This window comes from Eurypyga helias, unplaced genomic scaffold (genome assembly GCF_000690775.1).
Source record: "Eurypyga helias isolate BGI_N326 unplaced genomic scaffold, ASM69077v1 scaffold7037, whole genome shotgun sequence".
NCBI lineage: Eukaryota > Metazoa > Chordata > Aves > Eurypygiformes > Eurypygidae > Eurypyga > Eurypyga helias.
The window spans coordinates 7,400-31,139 of NW_010261008.1; the positions used below are offsets into that span (position 1 = coordinate 7,400).

The 23,740-nt window shown below is 44.8% G+C and overlaps 1 protein-coding gene across 1 annotated transcript in view; it reads right to left on the minus strand.

Annotated features, from left to right (window-relative positions):
• Positions 1-10,437: 10,437 nt before the first annotated feature.
• Positions 10,438-23,740, minus strand: part of BTBD11 (BTB (POZ) domain containing 11) — a gene marked incomplete at its 5' end in the record, with an annotated part of 75,197 nt that continues 61,894 nt past the window's right edge. The window contains 6 exons of the mRNA XM_010155210.1: positions 10,438-11,871; positions 16,342-16,455; positions 19,584-19,652; positions 20,666-20,747; positions 22,234-22,336; positions 23,144-23,249. Coding sequence (XP_010153512.1) covers positions 11,662-11,871; positions 16,342-16,455; positions 19,584-19,652; positions 20,666-20,747; positions 22,234-22,336; positions 23,144-23,249 — 684 coding nt within the window. The remainder of the gene's footprint in view (positions 11,872-16,341; positions 16,456-19,583; positions 19,653-20,665; positions 20,748-22,233; positions 22,337-23,143; positions 23,250-23,740) is intronic.

Sequence of the window (23,740 nt, forward strand, 5' to 3'; positions counted from 1 at the left end):
TGTTTACAGGTTACTGAAACCATTCAATACGGAAACACTGGGATATTAGATATCAGACAGACAGGTAGGTAGATGTATATACACGCTGTTTTTTCGTGGACCTTCCCATGCTACACCAGAAGTGTGGGTTTGTTGTAAGCCCAGACCCCTGTGAAGGACTGACCCAAGTGGGGCTGTGGATGTCCTCCACACTCTTTGACCATAAATCGCTTCTGCTGGAGATGACAGCAGAGGAGGCACTTGTCCTTTAGCCAGGAGAGGAGGCAAGCCATCTTCTCCATAGCCAACATCTGCTCCAATTCCTACTCCTTCATTTCTAAGCAGTGGGTGGTGAACATCTATCCGTCCTATGTTTTGGCTGGTCCCAAGCAGTCTCCTGCAGCCTTTACGGTTGGAAACCCAAGACCGCAGAACCTGGATCTCCTAAAGAGCAGTGCACAGCACTGCCACCGTTCAGTCAGGTATGTACAAGGAATGACACGTGTCCTCTGGTTTAAAATTTACACAGAGTATATACAAATAAAGCTATTCTATCAAGGTGCAAATTTATTGTTCTCTGGCGTGTTCCAACGAAGATTTCTTACAAACCTTTACACAGACCCACCAGGAGAGTTTACACAAAGTTCACGTTTTGTCATCGTTCTTCACGTAGGCTTCGTTCTGCAAACTCCGTAACGGAAACTCCCATTACTTTCCCCTGGAGTTCTGCCTATGTGCAGGACTGGATTTGGTAGACTACAGTCAGATCTAATATAATTTCCTTGACTCAGTACATGTTTAATTGGGGTGAATTGGCACCATGTGTGGGTTTTGGTTTTTTTTTTCCCCAGGAAGTCATCAATCTCTACGCAATGAGGCAGGACTTGTAACTGGACATCGGGGGGTGTGCAGGTCATGTGCCCGGTCCAGCTTTCCTTGCTTTTGATGGGACTGCAGTATGTGAAGCCAGCACAGTTTGGCCCTAGGGTATGTCTGGAAGTCCTTGGCACTACTTTACACTAGCTGATGGCAGGCAATGCCCTCAAAGAAACTTAAAAAAAGAAAGAAAGACCAAATGTAATTTACTGAACAGTAAACATCAGACTGATCCACTAAACAGATGCATATGGAATGCAACTTGTCTAAAATTAGAATGGTTGATGCTTTCTTAGGCAGGTCTAAATTCATAAAAATCTTTCCCACCCCTCGCAGGCCTCATTCTTCAGCACGTAAATATATGATGCTTCTAGTAAAGTCATTGGGAAGGCAAAGGTTGTGGTGATCAACGAGCAGAAGGAAAGCCTACCCCCTCCATTTCTCTTTGGCAAAAACCTCAAAACTGTGCAACTAAGTCATGTAACGTAAGTACACGTTTACGATCCCAGCTGAAGGAGGGCTGCTGTGCGCAGTGACAGCAGGATTTGGCCCTCAGCCTTTGTGGCGTACCAACCACAACTGTGCGGACGACTGGATGGGAAACGGTATCTGCTAGAGCATTACAAAAACATACAGCCTTGCAGCAACTCCCATGAGAGATTCCCACTGACTTCATGGGAGAGAGAGCGCAGACTTTGACAACTGCGTGTTCTGCACCACTGGTGTTCTCCAAGTTTCTCAGAAATTCTTCTCTAATACCATTTTCTTCCATTTTGTAACTTGATTATAACGAGACGCTCAGAGCGGAGGCTTTGCACGTGTCCTCTCAAGCTAAGGGGAGCATTTCACACTAGAAACAAAGATCTGGCTAGTTTTTCTCTTTTTCCAGAGTTAATGCAATAATAAAACCCCAACTTGCTGGCTTCACACGCTGCCCTGCCTTTGTAGAGTATGAACAGAATGACATCTAGCAATGACAAATGAATCATAATCTCATTGGAGATTTTAAAAGGATCAGCAGCAGGCAGAATGGGCTTTAAGATAACCTAAGGTGCACTCAGAGAAGGTGCTTTCAGAGTTTTCCCAGCGTTTATTCTAAAGACCTAATTATGAGACAGAACACGTAAAGGTTTCTGATCGGGCTGACTGAATACGTTCTACTCAAGGGAAAATTATGTTAACTTAAAAAACAATAATTAAAAAGAAAATCAAAAGAAGTTACATATAAACACACATTTTAAAATAACGTTCAAGTTGTGGACACAGTGGGCAAAAGCTGCCAGTTCAAATTGCAGCTGGGCTCCTCTATTTTTCATACATTCCCTTCCACCCTGTTTCAGAGTGCCCCCGGTCAGTGTCTTCAGTGGAACTGAACTTAGCTCTGGAGCACTAACTGCACCAAACAGGCAATGTTCAAAAGCATCTAACAGACTGAGACTGACAGATGAGCTACAGATGTCTGTCTTTTTGAGGAAAAACAGTTGGATCCAGAAACATTTGTATTTCTTAGCTATACTCTCTCTACTGGAAAACATCTGGCGTCCTATTCCCTATACTCTGACTCTCTGCTATTTTATTTTTATCTATCATAAATGGATAAGCCAAGGGGAAGAATATTTCACCTGTGGTGTTTGTTGTAGATGACCTCGAACATGTCTGTGAAACCACAAACCGGCATTTAAGCTACATCTGTGGGATGGAGGACAATACATCTGCGCTTACTGGTGATTACTGTTGGGTTATGTGACCTTTCATTTGCTTCTCAATAAAAAGTGAAGGGAAACCTTCCCATGAAACCCCAGCACTGGAGGGCAGCAAATAAACCACTCCACTAGGAAAAAAACCCATAATGAACTCATATTGCTCGTAAAAAAATGCAAACCTTTCATCACCATCCCTGGGTTTGTATTACACAAATTAGGAGCCCACCTAAAAGCTGTAAAAATCAAGATTAACTCGATGGTTCTGCACCATTTGAGAAACCATCTCACTTCAGCACATCCTTTCCTCGTTCTGATGTTTCTCCTCTAGCTTTAACTTCAAAGGCATCTCAGAGACAGGTGGGAGTGGACGTGAAGAGGGAGGGGGGAAGGAAGGATGGAAGTAGCTGTCCCACAGACAGCGCCAGCGTTTCCGTTTTTTTCAGGATGCTCACGCTGGGGTTTCCCCACTCAGCTGTTGTGCTCCATGGTAAACGCGAAGACACAAGCTCAGCCCTTCAGCCGTGGCTGGCAGAGGAGGGATCGCTTTCCCATTTAAGGACCAAGATTGTGCTTTCTAATGACAGACAGGAGTTTGGCTTGGAAAGTGAGAGACATGCAAAGACTTCAAAAGGGACACGGTATGAAAGAGCGCTGGAAGCCAGACCTAATCCACAACCTACAGAAATCAGTGAAAAGGCTCCCAGCAGTTTTAATGGGGCAAATTTCATCGTGTTTGGTTTGTGAATGATGATATAGTACACTCTTAACCTGTATTTTTCCTAGAACGTTCATATATCCTTTGTTTAATATGTAAATTACTTCTTGAACCTTGCATCAAATATTTAGAAATGCTAAACTAGGTACAAAGTGAAACCCATTTAGGAAAGTGGAGTGGAGGGGGGTTCAGCTGCACTAATGGATATTGCATTAATGCTTAGCATCAAGGAAGGCTGACTGCCATCAACAAGAAATCTCATTACAAACATGATTTCACGCCTCATAACATATCCCGTGGATCTATTCACTGTCCATCTCTCTCTTTCTCACGTACAAACACACTAAGTATGGACAGAAAACCCAAAGCGTTGCATATGCTTAACCTTTTCTTCCCAGTCAAAAAAACCCAAACCCAACCAACACAACACCAAAAGCCACCAAGAAGCAGAAAACGCACAGCTGGGACGATAGAGAACAAATTATTTTACAATGCCACTCCTGTGACTTAAGATGCTTTCCAGACCTCAACCTGATCAAAAGCCTGAGGATAAGCAATGCACAAATGGCATTACAACAAGCTTGCAGATGAGTGGGACTGAAGGACACTCCAGTACCCCACCTGCTACTGGGGGCAGGGGAAGGGAATGTTGTTTCCTGTGGCTTTTTTTCTGCTATTGTGTTTTTTTTCTCTTTTTTTTCCCTATTATATTATGATTCAAAAAATGCAGGATCCAGATCCCCCTGCTGTGTGGTAGCTGGCAGAGCGAAGAGAGTGGGGAAAATGAGCGCTGACCTTATCGTGGGGCTGTAAGCAGCAGAGATGCATTACCCAACCTCCCACACAATGCTGAAGGAGGGAATATCCTGCCTCGCAGAGAATGGGATTTACCTATTTATTGTATGCCTAGTGCTCAGGCACCTCTGTTCCCCACCAGTACAGCACACACGGCTGCACGGCAGCCGCAACACTCAGAGAAATACCGACAGGAAGCAACATGCTGGTCAAAATGAACGGATGGGACTTAAATGGGTGAATTTGTTCTAGTATCAATTGGAATTTAGCCAGGAACACAAGGTCAAAAAGCTCGCAGGTACTTTCCTTTAGTCCTTGTATTCTTCAACGGATAAGCACTGAACTCACAGCTGAAGGAAGGCTGCGCATGTCACCACATCCCCAGGTGGCACACAGGCACTGGCGCAGTAACTGCACGGCAAAAATCAGTTCCCAGGCTACTGAGCCAACTATCCCAAATTTGTCTATCGGTGGTGTGCCCAGGTTTGACCAGGGTATTTGACCAAGAGAATGCTTTCATGCTGGGGAAGCAGCTTTCACTCCGATGAGGCTCCAGGGGCTTCCTGTGCTCCTTCCCACCTTCTGCCCCAGGGAGGCCAGCCAGCCTCCCTATCAGCATATCGGGGGCACAGGGGTCTTCAGCCATACTGGGGGAGCAAATCTCAGCCCGCAGAGCTGCCGGGGGCTCCTTCAAAGCCATGTGGAGCAGAGAGAACCAGGCTGTTGACAGGCTCGTCTGAAAGCTCCTCACGCAGTAAGCTACAGGATAGTCAATTTGTCCACTGCCGGGAAGGGGAAAGGGTAAGGCTGGACTCTCTCGATCCTGTGGCTTGAACAAGTTTTGAACCATGTTAATCCATCCCTGCCAGAACATATGAGGTGTTAAGGCTCTGACCTTAATTAATCAAAATGACCTCTTAGCGCACTGGCTTTTTATAAGGTGGCTGTCTGGTTTTTTGTGTCTGATCATCTTCATTTTATAACGTGGCTTAATTTGAACCATGAATGATTTCCGATTGGGTGTTTCAGAGAGGTTTTTCCCCCCGTCTTTGTTTGCTTTAGAAAGGCAATAAGAAACAAGATTGCCTCTCACTGTGCTGGGCAAAGCCGAGTAATGGAAGTTTTAATGAAAACACAGCAGCAGAGATGATAGGAAGTGGAAAGACCAAAGTTAACCACACACAAAGGGGTTCAAGGCAAATTCGCTCTTGCAGCTGCAGCAGTGGAAATATTTATAAGGACAAAGAAAAGCTACCGATGGCTCGAGCTCCACAGCCACATCTGAGCAAACCCTCTCTGTGGGCAGTGAAGAGACCAGAGCCGAACGGGCTGGTTGGGGATGCTGAGCAAAGGGTGGGAGACGGGGCTGCTTACTCCTCTCCTCCTGCCCTGTCTTCTGCCCCTGCCTGTGACGGCATGGGAACTCTGGGTTGGAGAACAAATGAAGCAGGAAATAGGGAATAATATACCTCTGGAATCAAAGGCAAAGATCTGGGGTTAGACATTCAAATTCTTGTACCCTACCCTTTTCTCTCCATCAGTGTGCCATCCAACACCAGCAGAAACCTGTGCCTACTCCAAGCACACCTGTTCACACGGTGCCATCACCTCTGCAGGATAAAAGATCTCCCTCACCTCCCTTTAAGAAAAAGAAGAGTAAAACTGTAACACCAAAGAAGGACAAAAAATGCCTCTCTCCAAAGGAAAACAAACACCAAAATTGCTGTTCTGCTATATCACATACAACCAGGTGGACAGATTTAGCCAGCTAAATAACAAAGCTTACAAACTGCAAGATATTTGTAGAATTTAACCTATCCAGCCAATGCAACCCCTCTAGCAAGCTGCTGCTGTGTCTCCTGGGTGGTTTAGTGACAAGCAGTCCAAGCAAAGCACATAAAGCATCGTCTGCCCAGACTGCACTAGCCTGAGGAGAGCGTGAGGTACCACATTTGCAGCCCTCTGCCAGCGCCCAAGACAAATACACACTAGGCCATCCATGGCTGGAGGAATGACAATTCAACGGCAACAAAAACTGCACCCCGCTCCGCTATCCACACTGAGCCTGCTTCCCCAGTTCTCAGGCTCATTGAAGGCAGCCAACAAATGCCCATTAGCTTCTGCGGGTTTCCAGATTTTCCTTCTGCTCTGGGCACCACATTCCTAATGTTTTCACCCACAGTCTCATTGAACTCACGGATCATTGACTCACAGCTGAAGACTGAGCTTCACTATGTTTTGCCCTTGGTCAGGTGCAATTCTGTTGAAATGTGATAATCTGGTCCGAGTGGGCAGCCTCAGCTTTCAACCACTGAAGATAACCGCCTTACCTCAAAATAAACACCAGGCCAAAAAACAACAAAACATTGACTTTGTTATAAATGTATGGAAGAACTTGGACGGGTTCTGCAGGTTCTCTGCTCCTCCTGGGATTTAACCCATAGGCAAGAGTACTTTTTCCCTAGGATGGCCTGAGCCTTGCCTTGAGTGTGTGGATGTGTGAATTGTAACACTTGTATTTCTCTTGAACGTCAAAAAAACCCACTTCAACAAGGTCCTGCATCCCCAGTCCCCACAGACCTAGTTGCATTGCATGCCGCAGCAGACCCCTCCTCTGATTTCAGACAGGTACCCAGGGGGAAGAAGAGATGCCCTTTCCTTTTTCTCACCACACACCACTTCAGAGCAGTTTATTTCAGTACAAACTGAGGATTTCCCTTTTTCTTCTGATCTTCTAAGTGCAGCACATCGTGCTACGCTCTGAAACAAACCCAGAATTTCCGAGAGCCCCCAGAGCACCACACACCGCAGCCCATCCAGGACTTGCGCAACGTTTGGTACGAAGCCAGCGGATCGTCCGTACAGAAAGGCTCAGTGTCAAAAGCAGCATGTGGCGGAGTCAGCAAGCACCTCTCGTTAGTGCCAAGAGGAGCCTGGCTACTAAGCCTTCACACCTCTTTAAAGATGTTTCCTCTGCCTTTAATAGACATTTGCACAAATCTACTCCGAAGCTGAGACCAAGCAGGGTAAAGTTTTAGTTGAGGGAAAAAACAAGCCTTAGCCGTTAGCAAACTGGCCCTTTTCCAGCACGGAGAGCATCTGGCCACCAGCTGTGTTTACAGGACAGCAGGCATAAGGGATAGATCAGGAGAAAATCTGAGAAATGAGTAGACAGTGCCGAAATTTGTCGTGAAAAGAATGCCGGTCTTCCTCCGTGATGCCCCAAACCTTTGCCCTCTGACATTCCCCATCCTTTTCCCAGCTCTCAAGCCTGGAAAATTGCTCACTCAGGAGAACACAGATAGCCTTTCTGGGCTTGGGAAGGGATCCAGCAGGGCTCTAGAGTGAAAAAAAAAAAAGACTGGGACGTGTGGAAACTGGCAGCATGCGAGGCAAAGTGGAAACGTGAGGAAATTCTGGAAACGAAGGGAGGACTTTGAAGAGAGGGAGAAGGAAAGATCTGCCATGAGGCAGAGGCTGCCTGTAAGTCCTCAAATATTACAGCAGCAGATTAGTATAAAAAAAGACAGATGGAATGGAACAGAAACAGCCCTACACTCATTACAGGCTGGAAAGTTATGATTAAAAGAAAAAAATCAGGCCACAAGTTTTTCTAAGGATGTTGGGGTTTTTTTCCATTTTTCCTAGATTGGAGGCAATGTTTTCCCTAAAAATTTCTAACTTATTGCAACTCATACAAATACTAAAGAAGTAGAAGTATTTTTATTTTCTAAGATGATAACACGATCTCTCTAAAAAAATGCTAATAAAAAGCTCTGCTGGAAAGAGCCTTATCTGATAGGGCTGGTATTCATGAGCACCCACTGAAACTCACACTGCTTTTTAGATTAAATGGACAACAGAGCCCTTCCCCCCCAGCCCCAGATTAATGGAAGGAAGAATCCATGCATGAAGCCACATGTAATAAAGCTCGGAGATTATTATAGAAGACAGGATCAGAATTACAACTGATCTTGATGAAGTGGCGAAATTGCCCCAATTAAAGCAGAACAAGTTTCATAGAGACAACTTGGAAATGTTATACTTTGGAAGGTGTAGTAAACAATGCACAAATAAACCCAGGAACTCCTGGGAAAGCATCAGTCAGTCACCCAGGAATTGTAACAGAAGACAGACTAGATCAAAGTCAGGCATAGGATGTTCTTGTAGGAAGTATTCCAGGGTCTGTTTTCTGACATGCTGTACATAAACCTCAGGAGACAGTTACTCTGCTTTGCTTGTTACTGTATAAAACCCCTGCTGGAGTTCTGCATTTTGGGGAAACTGGGGAGTCATGATGAAAGTGGCAGCAAATATCAGAGACAGTAGAAAAGAGAAAGGGACTTTTTTTGCTAGAAAGGGACTAGGAAAGACTTACTAGTGAGGAAGGTAGGGTAATTTCTCTCATACACAGAATCTTGTAACAAGATCTTGTAAGGCTCTCCCATCCATCAGGGCTGCAAGAGAAAGTGGCCTCATTTGCAGTAAAGAAATTCCAAATAGTCTCTCGGGAAACCTTCTGATTACGAGGGTGGTAAAGATCATGGATCCCCCTTCAGAGCCTGCAAGCTGCTCATTGCCCGTCATGGTTCAGACCTCACCCAGACCCGCAGCAGGAGGGATGGACTAAAATCCCAGTTTTCAAACTCTGTTCTGTGGCTCCACAAAGGTCTGCCAACTGCTTCCAGGAGAAGTGAATGCCGGGGTTACACAGGGCCTGGCTCTTCTACTGACAAAAGTAATGAGGGTCACGGGTCGGAAAAGAACTGAATGTCATGAGTCTATCTTTTTTTAAGGTTCCTTGCAGCTATACATCTATGGCTTTGGGATTGATTGCCAGTGTTCTGAAGGGCAAAAAGTACTCCTGCACAATCCCTTCCCATAACAGCTTTGAACGATAGCTGCTTGGGGTTTGTTCTCTCCTACCATTCCCTAGACACCGGCCAGGCAGATCTCGGGGCAGCAGTGGGCACCATGCTTTGTCGTGCTCAGCTGCCCAGACTCACAAGCCCCCAAGGAACAACGGGACAGAGGACTATGCAGGCCGACTCAGGCCGTGTGCACTCGGAGGCCGCTGCCCTCTGTCACTAGAGCCTTTGGCTCGCGTTGGCCTTGAGTGCCCAAACACTCAGCTCGCACACGGCCATCAAAGGGCATGTATCTCTACACCCCTTCATCTCTGAAAGAAAACCAGTCAACGTTACCACAGACACTCTCAACTCTATCAGAAGAACGACAAGCACAGGCAGAGTAATCAGTGTTTCCTTCCTAACGAGGCCCAGGCCAGTTCCTACAAATGCTCAAAAGGCATCACCTTCCAGGAGCAGGCTGTGGACACCGGGCTACACATCCTCTTACCAAAGCACAGTTAGTTTGGCAGTTAGAGACAGGGGCACAACACCCGTGGGTATCACTACAGCGCTAGATGCCAGACTGCCTATCCACAGGTATGCCCGTGGGCATGCTTCCCAGAAAAAGCTATTTGGCCTAGGGACATACACGTACACAACTCACAAAGACTTTGTTGGGCACTACGCGTGTACCCAAGGGGAAGATTTAAATATCATGACTGTTGTTTGACCAACTTTACTATTTTAAACCACGAAGCTACGGGGTGACGCCCGCTCCCATCTAGTTATCGCTGTCGTGGAAGGTTTGGTTTCCACGGACGAGGAGGCACACCAAATGACAACAAGCACCCCTGCGCGTTGCTGCTACATCAACCATGGCCTCGCTTCTCTAGGATGGCAACATTCACACAGAAGCTGCCATTACGGAAATGTTCCAGACATCTTGCGTGAGCAACTACTATGCAGGAAAAAAAAAGCTTAATTGACTGACATGCTGTGTCCCTGCAACATTAGTGGCAATTCAGACTTTTTTGTAATTTGCTGCAGAAACTGCAGAGGCTTTAAAAGACCAAGCACACAGGAGGACTTACACCTCAGAGTCATAAAACAGATTCCTACCGTGTTGATAACTAAAGCCAAAACTGTGTTCTCTGAGCATGCCAAAAGCCATCATCATGGAGGAGCACCTGACGTAGTTACTTCAACAGAAGAACACCAGGTTAACATGCACTGTCAAAATAAAACTTGTGGAGTCTGTGAACTGGGCACAGTTTCTGAACGGCATGCTAGAAAATAAATATATTAATGTCACTTTGCCATGGAGAAGGCAACATCTTTGCCCACTTGCTGTGGCTTTCAGAGACAGATCATCAGGAATGTTGTGGCACGTAGCAGATTCGTCTTGCTAACGATACGCTGCAAAATAAATGAAGCTTTGACGTTATATCACATCCCCCACCCCACCCAAACCCTGCATTGTAGATAACCTATACATTCTCAGGATACAGTCAGAAATCATTCTATAGTACATATTTAATTATAATTTAAAAATATCTAACTCGGACTCAGTCTCTGGCCAGTAGCTAAGTATTGACACATTACTGAAGTAAAGGTCTGTTATCATCCCTTCTCTGTAACAACAGGAATCAGCATCCTGAGAAGGGTCTCCAGGGGTGTCACACCACAACCAATGGCACCAAAAAAAAAAAAAAAAAAGCCTGCTAATTTCACAAAATGAGGTTTGACAAGAAGTAGCATTGCATTTGTCTTGGCGAAACGAAGCACGAACGTAACATTTCACTGGTACAGTTACCATGCAAACGCATGTTGAGTTTGTCATTGTTTTTAACCCCAAATCACGAGTAGCATGCAGTTCTCCTGGCCCCCTCCCGCCCCCCGCAACTACTGTATTAGAGATGGTCTGGGTAATATACCTCTTTGGTGTAACCATAGCCTGTCAGGCACGATTATACCACCCTAGGAAAGAATACAAGCAAAACTTGATCATATGTATGTTTACACAATGTACATTTTACCATTTTAAAAAAACAAAAGATGTTACATAGATTCTCAAACACAGCTCTGTCAAAAATGAAATTTTAAGCTTAAGAAATAGTTTTTAAACTACAAGGCCACCCCATTATTTTTTATGAACAATTTAAAAAGTTCCCACCCCTAAAAATCTGCCAGTATATTTCCTCAGCTGTAACAGTCTTACCCACTCTCTAATACAGTTGATCTTTGCTCGACAGCAATAACAGTTCTTACATTTCTTAAATGCACGAGATAATGGACTCCGGGATAGATATAGTTCTTAAATGCGTAACACTGGCACAAATCCGCCTTAAATGATTAATGGGTCAATTCGGGTCTTCCCTGGGACCACCACTCAGGCAGGGGCTTCCGCTGTTCACGGATGTGAGTTCTGGCTTCTGCTGGCATCCAGCTCCACCACCACGTGTGTGCGCTCAGGATCCGAGTACAACAGCGATTCACTGGACACTCTTGTACCCCGTTTGCTCAAAGTCACGGCGGAGCTTTGTTTTCTGCACTCCCTCACCCAAGCGGGGCCGCAGCCCCAGCGCAGCGCTGTCGGCCAACACAGAACTATTGGGATGCGAAGTAGAATTTTTAATCATTTTTTTTCCTGTAGTCGTTTAAGCAACTGCAACGGGTTTAAGCAACTGCCACAGCAGACTTAACTTGCAGGGTCTTTATCAGAGGGTTACCGTCTTCCTCAGCTTTACACAATGGAGCCCTTTGAAGAAGACAAATGAATTGACTGAATCCTTGTGGCCAACGTCCTCTGTAAGTCCTGTAGCACATTCTGACCGGACGTTTCTCCATTCTTGTCGTACAACAGCTGTTTGAAAGCTTCGTTTTCAATGAGGACCATCATATTTTTTAGGAAGTAGCCTTCACAATAGGAAGACAGTTCAGTGACTCCGAGAAACTGCAAGAAGTGAAATTATAGAAAGATAAGCATTCTGAGAAACCCTACTCCACAAATACGGTGCGTAAGAGCTGCACACACACAAATGCACCAACTATGCGTTTCCGGCAGGCACAGTGACACTTACAGAGGTGTATGTGGGAGGGGAAGGAGTTAAACAGTATTGGACACTGATGATTCCGGTCTCAATTCCACGTTATAAGGCTGTTAAGGAGACAAACTTCAGGGCTGTAGCTCTGCTCCCTTGGAAATTAGTGAGAGTTTTACCACAGAGTTCACTGGACCCATGATTTCACGCTAGAAGTTACACCCTAAAACAACTTACTACCAACCAGGTTTAAAGAATGCCATCCCTTGCAAGGATGAGGCATATGACCTGTCACACAGTGTTTCATGCTTCAAGGAATCTTTGGAGGAGAAAGGAATGTTTGCAGTGCATGTGGTTTGGGGCTGTCAGTGTCCCCTTATGCTGATTCATGTCTGGGCAATCGGCAGGGATACTGTAATGTGTGAGGAAACCTTAACTGTGCCAGCAAAAACGATCCTTACTGGTCATCTGAGGGGTGACCTGTACTGGTCATCACTCACTGTGGTCATACAAGTATAGACATGATATTCCGTTACAGGTGTAAGTGTAAGACACACAAGTGTAGAGAGTGCTCAGCCTGTCCTCCTGCCAGGTCCAAGATCTTCAGCTGTGCAAGGTTGTGCTGGATTTAGTCAGGAAGGAGTTAACTCTCTTTATTGTGGCTGCTAGAAAGCTGTGTTCCTGGATGCAGAGAGCAGCACTGATAAGGTCTCAGCTGGCACTGAGGAATGCCTGTACCAGATTCAAGGTCCTTCTCCACTTCTGACACTGCAGCTGCATTCCCAGCTCTGCTGTCTCGCTACAGGCAGTGCAGGGGACACACAGTTCAGGCAGCTGACCCAAACTGCCCAGGGAGGTATTTCATTCCATAGTACGTCATGCTCGGGGCATAGGCGAGGAGGGGGTTTGGGAGCCATTACTCTCTCCCTTACCCTCTCTTCTTCACTCCCGTACACTTGCTGACCCTCTCCCTGACTGCTGCATTAGCTGCTTTGCTCACTCCTGTGCTGGCTCCTTCGGGAGGGAGTTGAGTTGGTGGGTTTGTTCAGTTTTCCCGGTCATGCTGTCGCTGATGGGGTTCACTCGGAATCTGCTGCGACAGCTCTGGGGCTGCGATCGCTCTTGGGCTCTCTGGCTCTGACCCTCACCTGGTTGTGCACTGGTCAGTGGGTGACCAGTGTGACCTAACTGTATCATATGTTTTATTTTCTATTATTTTAATTATGCATTATTAGTAGTATTTGTATATATTCATTTAGATTCAATTAGTAAATAGTTCTTTTCTCAACTTTATGAGCTTTCTTATTTCTTTCTTCCTCTGATTCTCCCCCTTTGCTGGAGGAGGGGAGGGGGGATTTGTGGGAGCAGCTTCGTGGTATTTTGCTAGCCGGAGCTAAGCCATGACAGAGGTGCAGCCTGGGCATTGCTCAGCTTTGGGTCCACACTGGAAGAACTACACAGCAGAGTTGCTCACCACCACCTTAATATCACGTTTGGAACGACAAATAAAAATTGCTAAATAAAGGAAGAAAGAAAATTTTAGGGGAAAAGAACTCCCCAAATCTCCAGAACAAATTAGGGGTAGGTAGGATCTGTCTTCCCAAGGAAAATGAATTAATTTAACTTGATTGAAAACCATGCAATTTTTCATCACATGATTTTGCACCCAGAAGTGAGAGCTTATCTGTGAATCTGTATTCTACTCTGAAACGTCATTCATCCCTATTAATTACTTCAATATATTCACAGCATTGAGGAAATAATGTACTTTTCTTTTTCAGATTTGTTCTGAGGCCCAGACTGCAATCCGTGCAAGTGTTGAGTGTTTTAGGCCTGTATTTGAAACTCCAAATGATTTTACTGTAACTTTGGAGGCGTTCATGTAAAAACCAACTGGTATCTAGTGGTAACTAGTCAATCACGGTTATAAATCCGATTTGCCCAGTTACTTAATTTCTTTTTGGAAGTAAAGAACAGTAACAAAGGCTTTTAAAAATGAAGCCCTTAAACTGATACTAATCAAATGGCTGCCTCTGTACACGTTGCAATTTTAAGAATGAAAAGCTCACGGGTTAATACTCTTAATTCAGCTTTTAAATTGTACGTGTGACCAGATCCACTTTGTCTCACCTTCCTAGCATTACTTCACCTCTTTAACACAAGGTCTCAATCTCTTGTTCCTACAGCTCCTTTTACACAGCTCACCACCCTGCTAAACACTGTTCTACAACCTAGGCCCCCACCACAGACAGCTTTCCAAACCTGTGCTCAGTTCACACCATGCTTCCACCAAATCCTCTCTTTTTCTCAGTCATCATGACAAAGACCGTGCTCCGTGTGGGCCAACCTGCTCGCACATCCCCATCTGGAAAAGCAGGCCTCGGCATCGCCTGAGTTCCTGCAGGCGCAGCTGCGCTTGCAAAGTAGCAAGGACTAGAAACGGTACCTAAATCATGAGAAAGTTACTCAAAATCTACTGCTGACTGACGCGGTGGTTCCTGGCTTCAGCGCCTGTCCACCTTACTCCTGTCCTCACTGCGGCCTAGCACGAGCTTCTTCCACACTTCAGAGAGCAACATGGACGGTCAGCTGGCAAGCTGTGCTCAGGTGCCTGTGGGGTCCCCTGGCTCATCAGCACCGTTTGGCCTCTTCCACCACTTACCATTATCTCGTGTTCATATAACGAACAATCGAAGCTGCTGTGACATGGGAGCACTCCAGGCAGAACGATCTGTGTTCAGATTAATCACCTGCACATCACACAGACCAAGAGCAAAAAGGTGGAAAAGTATCTGAACTAGCTTTAAATGTGCTAGTTCAGGTCCTGGAAACCTTCTACCTATAGCATTATGAAACTCAGCCCTGATAATTTACTGGCAGCAGGGTAAATTAGCCCGTGCAGAACTCTAATGTGATGCGGCTTAACTAATTCCCTAAATCCAGATTTCATTCACAGCTACCTCGGCTTTCTCTGCAATGCACTACCCACAGCACTGCAAACAGAACCCTGGCTCTAACAGCCTCTCAACTACACCATCTCCACTGGGAGATGCAGGCACAGAAACCCTGCAGGCTGAGGCCCTGGCACGCAAACAAGGAGCTGGATTTAGCCACCGGGTTTGTTCAGTCCCAGCGCTGGCAGTGCACGAGTTCCTCAGACGGGGCTAAAGCTTGGTGTAAGAACGTTCTTCAGTCAGAGCGTAAAGAGTAGCCACATTTCACAATCTGAAGAAAACACGTGAACTTAAAACAAAATTGTTCATTGTACTTTTAGTAACAGTAATACAAATTGAGAAGTTCCCCCATGAGCTAAAGATAAATATTTTTCAAAAGATTCCTGCATGGCTGACTCCTTTTTTTTTTCCTATTACGATAAATGGACCTGCAGATATACCTCATTTCTTATTCATTTTATAGGTGGAACTTCATGCTATTTCAAACACTGATTGCACGTTATCTGTACATCAAGACCTAACATTATTACTCTCTGTAGGAAATACCTGATGATGGGAATGGAGGTCAGATCTGCAGGGGTTTGGCACAATCTGCAGGATTACTCTGTTCAATCAAACCTTCCTGTCACGCTGCACCATTTTATCTTTTGTATAGACCATGTAAATTATAGAAAAAAGTCATCTAAGGAATGCTTTAAAAATATTTCATTGCAACTACTTGTGTATGATTTCCATCTTCCAAGTAAAAGTCTAACTGCTAAGCATGCAAGGGGAGCAGAAAAACTGGAACTAATCAATGTGGCAACCACCTTCATCACTGAGCGAAAATAGGTTTTCTAGGTCAAAAAATGCCATGCTTTTATGCCTAATGACTTAGGCCCTCTCACAAGCTAAGTAAATAATTTGATTCCAATAAGGAGCTGTGAATCTCTCCTCTCCTAGACACAGAATTCTCATTACCATCCTTGCACAGCTCGGAGCCGTTGCACTTTGACAAGGTGGCATTTTTATATATTGACAAGCTGTCACCAGCATTGAGTACATCACCCCAGTGGGCTTCAGCTAGGGGGAAGTAGGAAACTGTAAAGGGAAAATTCAGCTTGGAAGGTGAAAGGTGTCTTATTCAGTTTGGTGATTCCTGTTGAATAACTCAGCAGTTTGGGTTGCCATGATAAGGGATAGGTCTGACACATGGAGGTACACTCAAAATGAGTTTGGAGCACTTAGAGAAGGGGGTGAGCAGTTGTAAAAACATAGATGTTTTTACACGACATGATTTAGGACTGTCACTATACTAGGTACCTATTAGCCACTCAGTCCCAGTAAATACCAAATCTTAAATAAATAACAAACTGTCACTACTTATCATAAAACTGACCGAGTGTGACGACAGACACATAACATGCAAGCATATGTAGTTATTTTTACCTTGGCATGATTATAAATATCCACGCAGTTTTCTGTATTAATGCTTTTTGCGCAAATGATCTCACAGTGTCGTTGTAAAGCTTCAAGCTGGAAAAATTTAGCAGCAGAGAGAAGCTAAAAAAAAAACAAAAGGCAAGGAAAAAAATAGTCAAAACTGCTTAGCAATACAGAATCAGAGCTTGCTTCTTTACTCTTTCATTATATTTTTTTCCTCTGCTCCTACTTCAGTTAGCATGAAAGTACTCATAAACAGTCAGAGGGAGAAGGCTGCTTGGTTCCTTCAACCCTCTGCAGTCCCCTCTAGGTCGCACTGTGGGAAGCTGTAGACGGACAGACCACCACAGGCTGCTCAGCTCCACGTGCTGACTTTGGGATGGGATGGGGGTGTGTGTGTGAGAGAAGAAGGAAATCACAGCTTGGAGAGTCTTTGGTCACTTTGCAAACATGACTCTGCAATGAGGGATCTGCAATTAGATTCCAGGGAAAATAAAGTTCCAGTTCAACCCCTCCCCAAGCTCTGGCTGAAACAGAGCACTTGGGCTAGATGTGAGGATGCCAGCAGAAGGACCAGGACCAAGATTATAGAGGAATTCAAATCAGATGATGATAACCACGCTGGGCAGTCTTAAAAAACCTAGAGAGGCAATAAACCTCCAATCTGTCACCTCAAGCAGACTCAAGGAAATGGAGTCGGATCCCCATATGCTCCTTGCTCTAGCTCGCGAGCAGCAGTAACATCATGCCTAGGCCAAGGACACTCAAACGCTGCCTAGCCCCATGTTTCTCCAAGGAGTGGATGCCCAGCAGGATACGATGCAAAGGTGAGAACCAGCTTGGTGTGAGGCACTGCCCAGTCACACTCATGTTCGTGTCATGTGTCTGTATGGCTGCACTACCATGGCTCTTGAGTCACCAGCACTCGAGCTGACCTCCCTCTCTGGCCCTGCATCCACCCCATGGATAAACTACTTGGACTGGCACTGCTTTGGGACCTCTGCATGCCACTCTACACTGTGGGCAAGACCTGAAGTCTGTGGCGTGAAAATGGCTTAAATTTTGAGTTCTCTAACTGATTGCAGTAGTGTTAAGGGTTAATACCCTGTTGTCCTCTTTCTGTCTTTTTACAGCAGGGAAAAGGAATTTCATTTTCTGTCTTTCCATGGTAGGTCACTGCCTCTGGCTCTCTGCTCTGGCTTACGAAGCAGGTTGAGGTTCTTCATTGACTGACACCTTGCTCTAACCCAGCCAGGTCTCTTAGGCCCTGTTCAGGTGTTTAGGCATTTATACGGCCCTTATCATGTAGGACTGCATGACAAAAAGCTATCCTGTGAATCCCAAAAGGGCTCTCATGCCACTAGGTACGAGCACTAGGCAACAAACCCCTGAAACTTCCATGACATTATTCTGACTTCTATGCAGTCCGCTCAAGCTGTGCTTTAATCCCATAAATAAATCCAAGTGCTGGAAATCTGCAGTGCTGATGTGATAGCAGCCAGCTGGCCCCAATTATGAATTGCAGCAAAGATTTCTGTGGAGTATTTCTGGTACTTCTTGTTATCGTATTTGTAATAAGGCAAGTTGCTAAATGCAGTTTTGAAAGATAAAGCCAAATCCTATTCCAGCTGCTTCTGTGGCTCAAGCAGTCACGTGCTGGTTTGTAATTACTTTAAACTGTGAGGAACTGTGGCCAGATCTGTTATCAACAGATCAATCAATCAGTCACACATTCTTGAGTCACAGAAGTTTTGAGATGTTTCAGAAGTAGAGCAAGCAGCCAGCTGAACTGCAGCACAGATTTTTTTTAACAGCCTAGGTGATAACACATGCATCCCCATAAAGCCATTGCACTGCCTAGTCCGAAACTCTTTATTCCAGAAAGGGTTAGAAATTCAGGAGCTTCTTTCAACACTATGAGTCAAATAGAGAATCGGTGACCTTCTCCTATAAAGCTCAGAAAGTCAGTGTGGGTATGCTTTGTTAAAAATCCACTGCCTGCATTGGAGAGGGATAATTTCAGTCTGGACTGGTTTCACCCTCCAGCTGCCAGCAGGGTTGGTACAGGTGTCCCTGTACCCACCAGAACTGATTCATCTCGGCCACTCGTACCCCAGAGAAGAGTTGCTCCCAGTTTCTGGTTAGCAGTGCTTTGGCCAATCCTCACATGGATGCTGTAGGGTCAGACTAACTAATGTAGGCAACCATAACACACCATGGTGGCAGACTATCACCTGTACACTGGTGACTACTAGCTGTTTAAGCAGCTCTGATTTTAGTATTCACTGTCCCGTATTCTTTTTGGCTGCCATAGTTTGGTAGCTGTTGAGAGGAAAACTCCCTGAATGGCTATCAAGAATTTGCTCAAATCTCTTGTAGTTCTACATAGTTGGAGTCGTTAGGCTGATCATAGTAACAACAGCACACAGTATTGGGAAGAGGATGACTTAACAGCCAGACAGGTTATGGATGTGTGGCTACCCTGAAGGCTCAGTCAGCTCCAGTTGGCTTGGTTTGGCTTTCACAGACGGGTACAGCGGCACTGGATGTTTTACATGCAGTGAGAAAGGGGCAAAGTCTGTACCTCAGGGAGCAGCTTAAGGTATTATTCAGAAAGTTTGGCTGTCACATGCTTGAAATTGAACTGAACTGTGGCTCCAGTGGGATTTCTCCCATGGTTAAAGCCATGCCAAAGAATTCTTCTGAGTGAGGAACAAAATTGGATGCTTTTACGCTGCTGAGACAGGTCTGGACATGTAAACCTGCGCTAATAAACCAAAAGTAAGAGTGTGGCAGAGAGAAGCTGACTGGCCCAGCTGGAGCAGAGCACCTCTCCTTCTCCAGAGAGCTAAGAGAGAGAGCGGATGGTACATTATGCTGCCAGGACTTGCTCCCAGATTTTGCTAACACCAGCTCTGCATTTCCTTGAAGGAGCCTCTCAAAGCATCTAACTAGATATTTTTATTTCCGACGCCTTTTTTTTCTTTTGCTTGATGATCATAATTTTTCTACTCTTTCTTCTCTGACAGTCAGCTTCATACTGGCAGAAGTTACCATAACGGGTGACCGGCAGAGAAGGAGACTGGGTGTCTCCCGCAGGACTGCGGACAGCCTGGGAACTCCGGGTGAGGCAGTGCTGGCTCTTACAGCAGCGCTCATGTCTTGCCCAATGGCCATGTGCCCTTGGGTGAACTCTACATAGATCACTTAGCATTGCTCCCACTGTAATTAAGATAAATGTCTCTTACCTCCATAATTTCATTATTTTTAATCAGGAGTGACTCTGCACCTCCATAATAAAGATACTGCATAACCAGCTGTAATAAAACAAAAGGGGCGTTTATAAAAAGCAATTCAAGACATTAGGGAACGGGGGGTGACGTAAGGATTGCAGGCGATACCTGAGGCTCTCCAACACCACCAAGGATTTATAGATAAAACTAGCCTAAACCTCCTGATTTCAAGATATATTTGCTTACACTCTGTCTCTGCACAGTTCAGTATTTCCTTCTCACCGGTAGTCTGATGTCTCAACCCTCACCAGCCACATTGTCCAGACTTTCTGGTGAGCTCCAAACAGTTTGCAGGAAGCTCATTAATTCATTCTGAATTTTCAGTGTATTTCCCAGTACGTCCAGTACATTACTAACTCAGGAAAGTATAATATATAAAGGTTATTCCTGTATTCCATCCCTGGCAATGGCACCTCTACCTTCACCCAGCTGTGTGTGAGCATGCATGGGATGATGAGAAAGAGTGGGGGAGGCTTTGCACCATAATACGAGCCAGCTAAGATCCCTCTGCAGAGAGCTTCCAGCAAGCCTAAAGTTACTGTGGGCAGCTGGGAATTATCTGCAGCGGGAACAGTTGATACATGGAACTGTCTGAGCTCTGACTCAAACAAGGGAAGCATATATAGCATATATATATGCTACAGATAGGGAAAGCAAGCTCTGTATTTTCATGGCAAAAAACTGACTGACCGATTCTGCTGAGGAAGGGAATGGACCGTGTCTCTTCCAGGCCTGCCCATTAAATGCAGAAAGAGACAAGAAGAGAAAAAAAGAACCAAGTGCTTTACCTTGACATGCGCTGCTTTGTCTGCATAGCCCGTCTAAGTGAAATTCATGCTATTGTACCTGCTTGGGCAGGACGTCTGCAGTCGACAGCGCTCTGCAGCTCAGTGTATGAAGGGAGATGAAGCCTGTGCTCATGAAACCACTCCTCCGAGCTACGTGTTTATCAAATACACACGTACTAATTCGGACAGGGCACGTACGCTGTTCCTATTACATGTTCCATTCAAATTCAATGTGAGAGCTGACTTTACCTGAAAGATGGGGTACTTCACATAGTTGATCTCAATACAAGTACTATCAGATGAGGGCTTGCTAGACAGCAATGCTTTAAACCTAAATAAAAAGGAGCAAGATTGAAATACCAGCCCAATTATCTCTCTGAAAAAGTATGGAAGGACAACATCAGCTCTTGCAAAAACAGTACACTGAAATGAACGGATTTGTCACCAAAAACCATCAAGAGTTAGACACTGACATAAAGTTCAAACCAAAAGGAAGAAGCCTCTCTTTTAGGTGATTTCAAGTTGAAATTTTGGAAAAATACATCTAATATCACAATAGAATAAAATATACATTCAGGAAATTCAGATTCTGTAATGATGCATATTATAAAACCAAAATAATTATTTTCCCTTTTTTTTTTTTTCTTGGAAGCAACACATCTTTGTGGAAGACTTGCAACATTTAAAAACTGTGCATCTTCTTTTTTGAAGGAGATACATTTTGGCCTATGTCTATTATGGTGCTTTAGAAAAAGTTCGGAACAAAATACTAAAGCAACTACACTAAGGCTTTTAATGGTTGTCTGCATGCTCAATACAATTTTGTAAGAAGAGGCAAGAGAGAAAAATGGATAGGTTGCTGTTCTTCGACTATCAAAGCCTGAAATTCAGACACAAGTTTCAGGAAAAAACCCCACATTTTAAGTTAATAAATGCAGATTCACGTGAGACACACATATGCAATCTGTTTCTCAAACCCAGACATTCCCATTTGATCAGAAGGAGAAAATGGGAAATGCACTGCCAGAAACATCTGCCCTGGTACTTCCTCCTTTTGATAATTCATCTGACCTTCTAGCCATAGTGCAAAGCTTGGCTTATCTATCAAACCCAGCATTTGCTGGATGGTAACCTTTCCCATATTATGACTGCATCTTGTTAATTAAAATATGGATAACAATTGATTTGCCTTTACTAGTGTCAAACTCTATTATGAACACAATTTAGCAGGTTTAAAGCTGGACTTTGGAATGTGTTTGTACCTCTAGCAATAAGCTCTGAACCAAAATACCCATTTTTAATTGAAGGCAGGGTCAGATACTGCAGTTACTTTATGCAAATCTCGTTCTGTGCTATGGGTTGGCAGCATGTCTAGCACCAGTGCTCAAACTACCCAAAACCAGTGGCTTGTCCCTGCCACATCTTGAAATAAGGTCTTAAGGAGGGCCAGCTATATTTTGTTTAAAAGCACACCTTTAATTATAAAGCTGTGTACAAATAAGGTTTGTGAGCATCTTTAAGCTCAGGTTGAGCTGGGTGACCCATGTCCAGCCTTCTGAGCACAGGGATTAAGAGCTGGATGCAGCAACAAGCTCCATGCAAATGTGCCTCGGTGGAATGAAGTCAGATGCATGGCCAGAAGCATGGATCATTTACAGGGTGGGAATCTAGTGATGGAAGCACTTGTTAAACATCCTGCAGAGCAACCAGAAACAAGCTGTTGAACCCTCTAAGAATCTTAACCACAACAACAAAAAGCAAAATCACAAAATCAAATTCTATTTTTGTTGAAGACCAGAAATGTCTCTGTATCTTACCTTGGTGACGCAGTAAATAGCAACACTCTGTGTGCATAAAACGGTCTTCCTTCCACCAGAAATGTAACATCTGACATCTCTTTGTTGTTAAGAAAATGGGGATCTAGAATCACAAAAATAACAATAAAACAACAAAAAAACCCCAATAACTTGTGTTTGGAAGAGGTCGTGAACGAACAAAATATTTTCCTGTTTTGACAAAAGAAGACAATAGCGTAAAAGGATATTTTTTTAATGAGTAAAGCCCATAAAGCTATTTTGGACAGCCTGAGACAGAAGCCCCCTAGACAGCCACATGGAGTTCAGACAAAGGGAATTCAAAGCTTGGAAGTCCACAAGGACCTTTGCCGAGACGACCACCAGCCGTCCCCACCGTGTGGAGCTGGCACAGCCTCCTAGCTCTGCTACCCAAAGCAAACTGCAGCTGAATGGATGCCTACGCTCACTTATACCCTATTTCTGCCCTCTCCCTGTGCTGGGAAACCTTTGTGCCACGGGGAGGAGGGTCCTGGAAAATCGTTGGGGTCTTCTCTTGGTCACGTTAAAACAATCCAGGCTGTGTCAGCAGGGCTGGTAGGGCTGTGCCGCCGCAGCATCACGCACAGCCAGCCACGGCGGTTTGAGATGTGGACAGACGTTTGGCTCTGGGCCCCGGGCTCAGATCCCAGCCTAATTAGCAACACAGACAAAGCTTTGCAGATTTACAGTCCCACGCCAATGCACCTGATGACCCTCCTGATTTCAGCGGGAGTTTCAGGTCAGGCTACACTTGGGGCCCTTCCTTGTTCGAGTTCTGCCTTTGTAATTCAGGTTTTCCTCTGACTCGTGCCCTTCCAAGCACCCGGTCTGCAATGCAGACTTCCCACAGCTCCCCTTGAAGAGTCAACGAGTATCTTTAATTCATGCTTACCTAGGCGAGAGGTCTGCTTGCGCTTAATTTCAACGAGCTTTGGAATTGGGTAAGGTCCATAGCAATGAGTGAAAATTACAGAGAGCTGCTGGCTGATCACTTCGTTCTAAGCAAAAGAAAAAAAAACATATGCAACATAAGCGTAGTATGCAAGGTTAGATCAGTACGCAAAGGAGAAGTTATGTTGTTCTCAAGAGTAGCCTGTTTTGAACTTGGAGAATGTGATTGCTGAAGCTTTATTAAAAAACAGAGTTTAGGATTATCATTGTTTGTTAGAAACTGCAATCCTCATTTACTTGATTGCTACATCTCCCATAGGAATTGGGTAAAATTAAAAGTTCTCTCCTTGGTCCAGGGGTCTTCTTTACTCAACGAACTCCACAGCCCCTGGCCCCTCCTTAGAAACAAAGCTCCTTTACTATAGCTACTTAATTTCATTTGCAAACTTCCTTTACTGGAAAATGACTTTTCGTTGCTCTGTATAAAATGGTCATGGGTCTTTTTTAGAATGGTTTTAGAAACCCACAGCTACGAACAGATACAGCTGCATAGTTTCCATACATTTCCACACAGCAGTCTCCCAAACAGACCCTCCCT